The 12,418-nt window shown below is 50.8% G+C and overlaps 1 protein-coding gene across 1 annotated transcript in view; it reads right to left on the bottom strand.

Moving 5' to 3' along the window:
- Nucleotides 1-1,174, bottom strand: part of TGM3 (transglutaminase 3) — a 39,607-nt gene extending 38,433 nt beyond the window's left edge. Inside the window, exon 1 of the mRNA XM_045445085.1 lies at nucleotides 1,046-1,174. Within this exon, the coding sequence (XP_045301041.1) occupies nucleotides 1,046-1,052 (7 nt within the window). The 5' untranslated portion in view covers nucleotides 1,053-1,174. The remainder of the gene's footprint in view (nucleotides 1-1,045) is intronic.
- Nucleotides 1,175-12,418: the final 11,244 nt, after the last annotated feature.

Below are 12,418 nucleotides of genomic sequence, written 5' to 3'. Positions count from 1 at the left end.
GCCTAGAGGGAGGGAGTCGGCCCAGGGGACCCTGACATCCCCTCGTGCTAACATCTACAGGATCCAGGGCTCTTCTCGGCAACCCAGCAATGCTGCACGTGCACAGGAGGAAACGGGGGACCGTGGGGGACAGGGGGGGTTCGCGTTTGCAGCCCCCCACCGCCGTCCTGCTCTTTGGGATTCCGAAGTAACCGGCCTTCGCCGTTTGCATCGTGCTGAGCGATTTCTTTGGCAAACCTTCCCCAGGTCCTAACCCCCACTCGCGATATTTTACAGGTTTGACTCATGCCTGTTTGGGTTTGGCGTCTCTGGCAACCCACTAGGCTGAGCACCCATGACAGGCCATAATTAGCACGCTGCCTGGCAGGGGTGCTCACAAGAGCCCAGAGCCTCCACCGGCGACCGGCGACCGCAGAACTAAAAAACCTGTACTTTCTGGAGCTCCTTTTCACCTCCTTCCCCGGTGCTGCTCGCAGGGACGGCCTGTGGTACACCTGCTCCTTCCGCCCCGGGGAAGTTTCAGCTCATCAAGTCCCTTTCTAAAAAGAGCCTGCGGTGCTTCCGGATGTGTGGTTTACTTAGGAACATTCCAGCCGCGCTAATGATTTTTTTTTTTTTTTTTTTTAAATCAACTTACACGCCATCACTCTCTCTCTCTCTCTCTCCCTTGGAGCTCTGAGATGTGCTTTTCTTTGCCGACATGACTGACAGCTGGGAAAACCGCACTGAGAAATACGGGAAGCAGGTCTCAGCCGGCTTGAAAGGGGCGAGACTCGTCCATCTGTCCGAGGGATGTGAGGTCCAGCTGGGTTGGATACACGGCCCATTACTCTGGACTACATTCCAAGCATGTTCTACCCCTGGAACCACGCTGGAGGGACTAGGCAGCCGCTGAGAAAGAGGCGCCTTTGAATGCCCTCCTTAAATACTAAGATCTAGCCTTCAGAGCCCCTGGGGCAGCTGTCCCGAGCTGAACACTGGCCTCTCAGCCTGGTCCAGGAGAAGCTTCCAGCAAGGACCTGTAGAGTAGATGCCATGCACTCACCCGTCATGTTCGCCTTCCTCTGCCTCTTCTCTGGGAATGGCGCGGACAGACGGACAGAAGGTGTGGGGAGACAGCTGGGGATCTCCTTACCATTTATAGCAGCCTCTCCTACACATCCAATTAGAATTCTAATGAGGTGGGCGAGGCACCAGGTCATTCCTGTCGTGCGTGTAAACGTTTCACTTACGACATACTTGTCACCCAATGGAAGGTCATCCTGCTTGTGCAAGACCAGCTTAGGGAGAAGAGGGGAGATAAGAAACACCAGGCGTTCACTTTTATGATTTTTTTTTCCCCCTAAGACAAACTTCCTGGATTGTAGGGTTTAGGAAATGATGTCATGCTTTTCTCCAGGTACCTTGTCCAGAGTTGGTGCTAAGAAGTCCTCCGGGAGGTCAAAGAAATGTTTCTACAGAACCCAGAAGCAGAAAACGGCTTGGTCCTTCTCAGGGTACACGGTGCTGGTGTCTTCTCCTTGCACAAGAGGCAGGAGACGCTCGTCACAGCCTGCTTGCTCAGAGTTGCAGCAGAAAGAGCTTTGATTTGGAGCTCGACGCGGTAGGTTCTGAGGCCGGCAGGGCCCCGGGGCCATCACGGAACCTCAAAGCCCCGGAAGCCCCACCATCCGCGGCCAGGGGGTGATCGTGTGCACCCTTCTCTGCTCCCTAAGTGGTGGAAACAATCAAATGAGGTGGTGCAATGTGAACTGCATGGACGTGGACCGTAATGGACGAAACCAACTTGAAGGGAAACTGCTCTTTCTTTTAAAAAAAAATTTTTTTTAACGCTTATTTATTTTTGAGACAGAGAGAGACAGAGCATGAACGGGGGAGGGGCAGAGAGAGAGGGAGACACAGAATCGGAAACAGGCTCCAGGCTCTGAGCGGTCAGCCCAGAGCCCGACGCGGGGCTCGAACTCACGGACCGTGAGATCGTGACCTGAGCCAAAGTCGGACGCTTAACCGACAGAGCCACCCGGGCGCCCTGGAAACTGCTCTTTCTAAGGAAGCAGCAGGGACAGCGACAGAACGCGTAGTCGTGACACGGTTTCATGCCACTTCTGCCGCGTGCTCTCTGTAAGAGGGAGGGTAGGTCCTGCATGGTCTGTCTCTGGGCCCAGGCTCCACACCGGTTTAAAAAAGGTGGAGGGGGGCATGGGGGTCGGAGGGACTCAGACAGTCTACCTTTTGTGTGTGCTTGTTTGTCATTTACGTATTTTCCCCAAAACCCCTCTTGTGGGAATTTACAAGCACGAAGGTTTCCTGTGATCGACAAAGGAGTTTTAAAACATCATAAAAAAAAAAGAAAAAAAAAGGGGGGGGCGCCTGGGTGGCTCAGTCGGTTAAGCGTCCAACTTCAGTCCGGGTCACGATCTCGCGGCCCGTGAGTTCGAGCCCCGCGTCGGGCTCTGGGCTGATGGCTCGGAGCCTGGAGCCTGTTTCCGATTCTGTGTCTCCCTCTCTCTCTGCCCCTCCCCCGTTCATGCTCTGTCTCTCTCTGTCCCAAAAATAAATAAACGTTGAAAAAAAAAAAATTAAAAAAAAAAAAAGAGGGAGGGTAGGTCCTGCATGGTCTGTCTCTGGGCCCAGGCTCCACACCGGTTTAAAAAAGGTGGAGGGGGGCATGGGGGTGGGGGGGACTCAGTCTACCTTTTGTGTGTGCTTGTTTGTCATTTACGTATTTTCCCCAAAACCCCTCTTGTGGGTATTTACAAGCACCAAGGTTTCCTGTGATCGACAAAGGAGTTTAAAAACATCATAATGCCAGAGCGCTGGGGTGGCTTAGTCCGTGAAGCATCCGACACGTGATTTTGGGCTCAGGTCACGACCTCACAGTTCGTGGGTTCGAGCTCGGCTTCGGGCCCTGCGCCGAGAGCGAGGAGCCTGCTTGCGATTCTCTCTCTCCCTCTCTCTGTCTGCCCTCCTCCGGCTTGCTCTCTCTCTCTCAAAAACAACGAACTGAATAAATAAACAACCAAATAAACGCTAAAAAAAAAAAAAAAAAAAAAAACGTAGCATAATGCTTCAAAGATTCATGACAGAGCAGAGACGATTCAAGGCCTCCCCCAGAGGTGGAGGGGGAATGGAGACCTAGCACCACAAAGACAAGATTCAGTCTCTAGGGACAAGGTGGGCAGGCTGGGCCTTGAGAAAGCTGAGACGGAATAGACACGTGGGTTGGAAAAGAGAACTCAGAATCCTCTGTCCATCCTCTCAGCTCCCACGGGCATTTCGCGCCGTGCACACTTTGGGACCTCGTTTACCGATGCATGTCACCACGCCAGATCACCTGTTTACGTCTGCCCCCATCCCTAGACTGAGCTCTGGGAAACACAGGCTGTGTGTTACTCGCATCTTCTCAGAGCCTAGCGTCGGGCTTGGCACGCGTATTTTTGGATAAGTGAATCAATCAATCACCGTAAACGCGGAAGTGTTGAAAGTTTATTTACTTATTTTGGAGGGGGGCGGGTAGGGGCAGAGAGAGAGGGAGACAGAATCCCAAGCAGGATCCGTGCTGTCAGCGCAGAGCCCGACTCAGGGCTCGAGCTCATGAACTTTGAGATCGCGACCTGAGTCGAAATCGGGAGTCAGATCGTAACCGGCTGAGCCACCCAGGGGCCCCAAACATGGAAATATTAACCACCGTCAAATTAGTGCTCGCCGTGGGCAGATCAAACATCTCATATCTGTTACCTTTTCTCATCTTGATAGCAATCCTATGACATAGGTACTATCATTGCTATCTCACAGCGGGAGAAACGGGGTTAACTTGAGTCTCTGCAAACCGGGAGATTCACACCCATATGTGAACAACTCCAGAGCCTGTTTGAAGTCCGCTGGCCAAGCGAGGTGCCATCACACCCATGACAGGCAGAATGTGACCCCCCCCCCCCTTGGCTCTGGCAAATGACCAAGAAGAGAACAGAGGGGTGGATGACAAAGAGTGCTGGACCCTGACGAGGAGGTTTGAGTGGGGGTCTTGGCCCCCACTGGCTGTGACTCGAGACCCTAAGAACTTCGTGCATCATTTCGGCTGAATGGGTCTGATGCCCTAAGATGCGCTACTTTGGGCATGTGGATTTTTTTCGAGCTGACAGCAGTCAAGGCCCACAAGACTCAGGAAGAAACGTTGACCTCCCGCCTCCCCAGTTGCCTAAAATGGTTTTTTATAGAGGACCTCCTCCAGGAAGGGAGCCGTCACCACAGATAATGGCAGAGTGACATGAACTTGGCTTGGTGGATAGGGAGGAGCCCAGCAAGGCCTGTCTGATCCAAATCCTCCCTTTGTCCCGTTGTTCCTGGGTGGCCCAGCAGCGACCTGCTCACCAAACCTTGGCCCTTCCCGTTCCTCCAGGGGGGCACTGCCTTCCTTCGCTCGGAGGCCCCGGACCCCTACCCCATGCCCCTTAGTCCAAGATGGCACAGATACCTCATCTTGCCTGACGGTCTCGGGAATCGCTCACGTTTATGTGGATTCCCCGCATGTATGCAATTAAATTCGATCTCCTCCTGCTAATCTGTCTCGTATCAAGTTAATTCTTTTTTTTCTTTAACTTTTTTTTTAACGTTTATTTATTTTTGAGACAGAGAGAGACAGAGCATGAACGGGGGAGGGGCAGAGAGAGAGGGAGACACAGAATCCGAAACAGGTTCCAGGCTCCGAGCTGTCAGCAGAGAGCCCGACGCGGGGCTCGAACTCACAGACCGTGAGATCATGACCTGAGCCGAAGCCGGACGCTTAACCGACGGAGCCACCCAGGCGCCCCACATATCAAGTTAATTCTTAGACCGGCCAGAAGAACCTTGAGGAGTAGAGGAAGACTTTTCCTCCTCAATAGTTGGCGCGGCTAGCAGGGTAGACTGTCCTGGCTGGAGACGCTACAGAGGAGAGATCCTAGGACAAACAGCCAGCAGAGGTAAGAATTCTTACCAGGGCAGCAGCCCGAAATCTCTCTCTGCGGCGTCTGGTGGAGCAAAAGTGGGGAGTCCTTTCTCTCTGTCTCTAAATTGAAATGAGCAGGGAAACAACATGAAGAAGTCGTTCCTCGGTTTTAATGACTCTGGTAAATTTCATAGAGCGCTCTTGGGTTTTACTGACCCACTTCCTCTCAGAGATAGTCACCGTTTTTCTGTGTCTTCTGTGTCATTTGTCATAAGAAGGGTACGAACACAAGCGTAGGTCCTATAGGTCCTATAGGCCTACTGATGGAGTCGGCCTCACAGACTGCTGAGTTCATGGTTCTCCCAGACCAGTGTCTGTTTAGACAAGCTTGCTGTGGGTCACTATGCCCACGAGGCAAAAGCTGTTGCTAAGGGGCGCCTGGGTGGCTCAGCCAGTTAAGCGCCCGACTTCAGCTCAGGTTGTGATCTCACAGTTCGTGGGTTCGAGCCCCGCGTCGGGCTCTGTGCTGACAGCTCGGAACCTGGAGCCTGCTTCGGATTCTGTGTCTCCCTCTCTCTCCCTCTCTCTCTGGCCTTCCCCTGCTCACACTCTGTCTCTCTCTCTCTCTCTCTCTTTCAAAAATAAAATAAAATGTAAAATAAAATTTAAATTTAAATTAAAAAAAAAAAGCTGTCGCCAAGGGACATCTTGGAAGCCAAAAGTCACAAAATTGGTGGGCGTGGGTGGGGCACTTGAGAGCTGTTAGAGCACTAGCCCCCTTGCCCAGAGACTCCCGGGTTAGAATAAGTGGGCCACAGAATAGGCCAGATGGGCACTAGATCCCCTGCTGACCTCAAGGAAACTTCTGTCCAACCAGGCACGCTGGACAACACACTGTCCCCCACCCCTCTGAGGTATCAGTATGGTTCGGAGAGAACCAGGGCTTAGCTAAAGCTGTGAATGTGCATATATAAAAAACTGGGGAAGGATTTGCTTTCATCTTGTTCTGTGTTCTTAACTGAGAGCTTAACTTTAAGCCCAGGGAGGGTACTCTCTTCGGTCCCTGCCATCTGGAGGTGCGCTAACCAGAAGTGCAAGAGACTGGGGTTCCAAGACCTCCTTTTTGCCCAACCGAGCCGGCTTCCAGGGGGCAAGGAAAAAAAAAAAAAAAAAAGACTTTAAAGCAACGATTCTTGCTTTTGCAAGAATCTTTGAGTCTGAATCTTTGGAAAGGCAAGAGCGTGACTCTGACAGAATGCAAAACCCGTTCCCTGTTTGCCTCCAGGCAATTGCAGATACTGTAAGAATCTAGAACGTTAAAAGAAAAATTGTGCCGTGGTTCAGAAAAAGGAAAGCTTGGGGCACCTGGGTGGCTCAGTCGGTGAAGCATCTGATTCGTGATTTTGGCTCAGGTCATGATGTCATGGTTCGTGAGATCGAGCCCCGTGTCAGGCTCTGGGCCGACAGCACAGAGCCTGCTTGGGATTCTCTCTCCCTCCCTCTCTCTCTGCCCCTCCCCCTGCTCTCGCTTTCAAAGTAACTAAATAAACATTTAAGAAAGAAAAAAGAAAAAGAAAAGTTTAAGAAGCAATTTCCCTAAACCCCATCACCGTCAGAAAGTTCATTTATCTCCTCTTGAGGGACAGTTCCCCCTCAAATGACGGGTCAGCTGAACCTAGCCACACCCCAGAACCCACTATTAAGCCGAAAATAGAGGATGGGGAACATTTCTTAAATGACACTGTGTGATTTTCTCCACTATCGGCTCAAAGAATTTTCCCCACCTGTCCCCTCGGATCCCATTCAGGCTGTCGGAGAGTCTGGGCAGCCTTTCACTGCACACGTCCCAGCCCTCCCCAATATCTTTTTCTTTTTTTTCCTTCTCTTCTCTTGTCTTTTCTTTAGTTTTCTTTTCTTTTCTTTTTTGAGAGAGAGAGGGCGCAAGTGAGCGAGGGGCAGAGAGAGAGAGAGAAGAGAGGAAGAGAATCCCACAATGCACACAGAGAGAGAGAGAGAGAGAAAGAGAAAAGCGGGGCTCACCCAAAGCAGGGCTCAAACTCGTGAACCATGAGGTCATGACCTGAGCCAAAGTCAGATGCTTAACTGAGCCACCCAGGTGCCCAACACCTTTCTAGTTTCAAACTGCTCACCAGCAAGTCTTTTAGGTAGAAATATGTTATGTAGATTTAATGCCACTATAAAATGCAGTGAAAAGGGCATTTTTATCTCCCTTCCTTCAGGCCTAGCCCCAAATCTCTTACTTCCCTTGCTAGAAACTCATTTTGGTTTTAATTCCTCTGAAGAGGAAGTCTTTATTTATTTAATTTTTTTTTTTTTTAAAGTAGGTTCCACGCCCGGAGTGCAGCCCAATGCAGGGCTCGAACTCACCACCCTGAGATTAAGACCTGAGCCAAGATTAAAAGTCAGACACTTAAATGACTGAGCCACCCAGGCACCTTTGAAGAAGATGTCTTTAAAAGATGTTCCAGTTAGGGGCACCTGAGTGCCTCAGTCGGTTAAGCATCCAACTTCGACTCAGGTCATGATCTCACGGTTTGTGAGTTCGAGCCCCGCGTGGGGCTCTCTGCTGACAGCTCGGAGCCTGGAGCCTGCTCCGGATTCTGTCTCCCTTTCTCTCTGCCCTTCCCCTGCTCACATTCTGTCTCTGTCTCTCTCAAAAATAAGTAAACATTAAAAAAAAATTTTTTTTTAAGATGTCCCAATTGGTTCCTGGGCTACACATGCACACGGGGTTGGATTGAGTGCTGAGCCTGCATGCATGGCATTAATTTGGGGAAGGAATAAACAGGTTCTAGCAGTAGCTGAGTACGGGTTTCCCTCCCTATACATAGGCAGAGCACCCCTATGAAATCTCGCATCAGCCAAGATTCAAAATTAACCTCTCTTAGGCTCTGCGGATACCTCAAGACACATCTTGCTAACCGATGCACAAAATACATCAAGACAAAGCACAGATGCTCACAGACACGTGGAAGCTCTTGGTGTTTTGACGCTGAGATGCTGAGGGTAGTTCCCGGGGAAGGAGCTTGGGGGGGTGGGCACTCAGGGTGCTCGGGGTGTGTGCAGCCTCTCTCTATAAGGGCTCACTACGAGACAAACGCTTTTTGCCTTTTCCCGTAAAAAACAAAAATCCTCTTGGGATTTCTTGCAGTTAGCGAAAACAGGGACCAGTGTGGGTCTTTCGTAAAAGCCAAGTAGTGTGATGCGAATTTTTGGAAAAGCAAGGGACGCCTGAATGCTCTCTCCGACCACGCCGAGTGAGGAGTTGAATCTCTGCTAGACTTTCTCTTGCAGGAGGGCATGCTTTTCTTTACCTTCACCCTGTAACACTCCAGGCTTGCCCGTAAAGAAAGAAGGTACATCTGATGCAGACTGGAACCAGATCTGTCTTTTGGTGCAAGATCGAAGGGCCATAAGCCTTTGTACTTCTGCACCTTCAGTCCCCAGTCCGGCTATTATTCTTACCTCGATTCCCGCTGATGCTGAGGCCACCTGGTTTATAGTGACTGATCGCTGCTCAGCTTTCCTTTCGATCTCATTGCACCCCGACTCACAATTTCTTTCCACACTCACAGAGGGACACAATTTAGTACTGACTCGTGAACTTCAGGAACACTGGGAGTCTCCCTCAATGTCTTCCGCGTACTTAAAGCAGACTTAGCTTCTGTGACCTTTACCAGAGGCTCCACCGCTGGTTCAATATGTTGACGGATCTTTTGCTTCGTAATCAAACTAAGCTCTTACAGACCCTCATTCTCCTAAAGGCACTAGCTGAATGAGGCCAGAGGGCGTCCAGCTCCAACTTCAATGGGGGCAAACAACTATTATCTGCTTAGGACATGAGATGATCCCAGGGCATTTAAAAGCTCACCCTAAAATGCCTTGAGTCAATTTTGTCCAAAATTCTTCCCCAAACGAAAGAGTAATTTTTTAGAGGCAGCTGGCTAAGGCTACCCATGCATCCCTAATTTTGCAACCCTTGCTAATCTTGTGTCCCCTTTTCCCAGACGTGTTCCCTCAGAGCACGTTCCCTGGCCCTCAGAGACATTAACCTCCTCTGAGGCCTTGAAATTAACATCGTCAGCACCCCCAGCTCTTGGCTTACCGAATTTAACCAACCTTTTTATCTATACTGCCATAAAAATCATGGGATTGCTGCAGGCATTTTAGGACGATCTTTTGCCTCTCAGATACATTTCGTAGTATGTTGCTCATGCCAGTTAGACCTTGTGGCATCAGGTGTGGCCCCACGTCTACATCAGCGGCAGCGTTCGGATCGACAAAGCCAACGCTCTTACGTTAGGCTCCCACATTCCCCTCCGTGTTCCCCACGCGGTGTCTGCTCTCTTCCAAGTTCATAAGACCCAGCACCCCTCTACACAGCGACAGACCACTTGTGAACAAGCTCTTGACCAACGCTTCCATCATCTTACATGGTTGTTAACACTTGAAATCCAGCTACCTTACTATCCCCCGATCACGGAGAGCCCACTCTCTTCCCCTTGATTGCCTTACGAGTATCAAAATGGTCTCGAGGCCACAAGAGGATCTCTCAGACACCTCTCTCCACCCAATTTTTAAACCTGCCTTTATCCTTGACGGATGTTATTAACTCTCAGGCAGAGGCCCCACCATCTGAAAAAGACAGTCGTGTACAAAGAGTGCCAAACAATTACCAGATGAATTGTATATTTGTCAGGCCAAACGGACCTCCTAGAGCCCCCTACCTTTTTTTTTTTTTTTTTTAATCCTTTGGCTTGTACTTTTCTTGCACCAAATGGGACATATGTGCAGACAGGGGATCGTGAAGGAACTAAGAGTCAATTGGTATTGCCCTGATATCGACAACATTTCTGAGCAAATGATTTCCCTGTGTACTCCTTGTGAATCTCACCAAATTTCTGGAAGGAAGTGATGCACCCCACCCCCATCCCAGGAAGTCCTCCTAGGCCCACCCTGCCCTTTCCTGTACTTCAGATGGATTTTGTACATTTGCCCTTGGCCTCGGGCTGTTCTCACTGGTTATTGTCTGCATGTTTGGTGGATGGATTGATGCTATCCAACTAGATGAGCCCATGCCACAGCAGTGGCAAGGACATTAATAACTGAGATTTTTTTTTTTTTTCTCATTTTGGCATCCCTTTATGGATTGAATCGGACCGGGAAACTCATTTTACGGCAGAGATGAACCACTGACTTGCAAAAACTCGGGGGTACTCATTAAAATTCCATACCCTGCATCACCCTCGATCATCAGGGCAAGGGGACAGTAGCAGTCTAGACAGAAAATGGAGTGTAGGAAAACTCTGTCAAGAAACGGGGCTTTGATGTCCAGAAGCAGTGCCCTTGCGTCTTATAAAGGTCCAGAATATTGGACAAGCCCTACCATCCCAGTCTCCTGGCCTTTAGAAGAAGGTCTTTATTTTTTATTTTTTTAATTTTTTTTTAACTTTTATTGATTTTTGAGACAGAGAGAGAGAGCATGAACGGGGGAGGTTCAGAGAGGGATGGAGACACAGAATCTGAAACAGGCTCCAGGCTCTGAGCTGTCAGCACAGAGCCCGACGCGGGGCTCGAACACACGGACCGTGAGATCATGACCTGAGCCGAAGTCGGACGCTCAACCGACAGAGCCACCCAGGCGCCCCTAGAAGAAGGTCTTTAGAAAAAAACATGAGCTGTCACCTCGCTGGGGAAGACCTTACGAGGTAAAGCTAACCACCTACACCGTGATCAAAATAAAAGAACAAATCCTCCTGGATTCATGCAAACCACACCAAAGCAGACCCAGCTCATTGCTCTCAAGACCATCGGCGACAAGCCCTACAGCTGACCTTAAAGTGAGGATTTCCAGGGCCAATTCCCAGGCGCCAGAAGCCAGCAGCATCACGAAGCAGACAGCTTATCCCCCCCTCTAAACCAGCCGGCAAGCAACCAAAAAGCACCCTACATTCACGCCGCGACCCGACAGCAACGACAAAACCAAATTCTCCTTGTTCATACTTTCCCGCATTTATGAATCGGAGAGCCGGCTGGAGAGCACGTGTCTCTACCGGTTCTACGTCCTGTCTCCCAGTTTCCTCCATGGGCGCCTTTTCAGTCTGTGTCCTCTATCAGCTTCTCTCTGTCAACAGGTGGAGTGCAGACCGCCCATCCCCTGGGCCAGGTGGCCACACCTGTCCCCACTATGGACAGCCCCACTCCTGGGACTGGGAGCCGCTTTAAGAGGCTGCGGGCACACGTGTTTCCCCTTGTTCTTTCCGGCTTGTCCTCCTTAGAATCTGTGTCTTCCCTCCCTTTGCAGCTCCCTCGCCACTCCGCTACTAGCCCGTTTTTCTCGCTCCACAGTCCCGGGCTCATCTTTTAATATGGGAAACTTCCGGGGAAGTTTCCGAGGCCGGAACCGTAGGGGTTCAGCGTGAGTCGCCCTAAGATGCGCTACTCTGGGCACGTGGATTTTTTTCAAGCTGAAAACAATCAAGGTCAGGGAGAAACGTTGGCCTCCCGCCTCCCCAGTGGCCTAAAATGGTTTTTTTACAAAGGAACGGCTCCAGGAAGGGTGCCATCACCATAGATAATAGCAGCGTGACATGAACTTGGCTTGGTGGATAGGGAGGAGCCCAGCAAGGCCTGTCTGATCCAAATCCTCCCTTTGTCCCATTGTTCCTCGGTGACCCAACAAACCTTGGCCCTTCCCGTTCTTCCAGGGGGGCACTGCCTTCCTTCGCTCGGAGGCCCCAGACCCCTACCCCATGCCCCTTAGTCCAAGATGGCACAGATACCTCATCTTGCCTGACGGTCTCGGGAATCGCTCACGTTTATGTGGATTCCCCGCATGTACGTAATTAAATTCGATCTCCTCCTGCTAATCTGGCTCCTATCGGCTTCATTCATAGACCAGCCAGAATGAACGTCGAGGGGCAGAGGACATTTTTCTTCCCCCACCCTTTCAGTGACCTAGCAGGGCCACCTGCAGAGGTGACCGGGAGGCGGTGCTGCCCTTGGAGAGGAACCCGGAGGTAACAGAGACAGGGGCCCAAATTCTGTTTCTGCCAAGTCACCTCACCTCTCCGAGCCTCGGTCTCCTCGTTAGTGAAGTTGACAGGTTGAAATAGAGCGAGAATCAAAGCAAATAGGAAATGAAGCACTTAGCCCATGTCTGTCTGGCATAGCCCAATGCCATCCGTTAGTATCGACGTTATTAGTATTCTGATTATCCTTACAGAACCCCCAGTCCTGAGTGGTGCAGATACTTCACTGGGACCCACCAAGCATGGACAGCCACGCCTGCTTGGTCTTCCCTTGGAAGGGTCTGTGGCTGATCAGTCTTAACCCGGGTGTGGTAGAAAGACGCCCAGGTCAGACCCAGAAGACCCTGACGGAAAGCCGGGCTCTGTGGCTGGCCCACCGTGTGACCTTGGTAGGATTCTTTGACTTCTCGGAGCCTCAGTTTCCTCGTTGGCCTACCTA

This window comes from Leopardus geoffroyi, chromosome A3 (assembly GCF_018350155.1).
Source record: "Leopardus geoffroyi isolate Oge1 chromosome A3, O.geoffroyi_Oge1_pat1.0, whole genome shotgun sequence".
NCBI lineage: Eukaryota > Metazoa > Chordata > Mammalia > Carnivora > Felidae > Leopardus > Leopardus geoffroyi.
The sequence above is the reverse complement of the archived record's forward strand: the minus strand, read 5'-3'. Positions and strand labels throughout refer to the sequence as shown.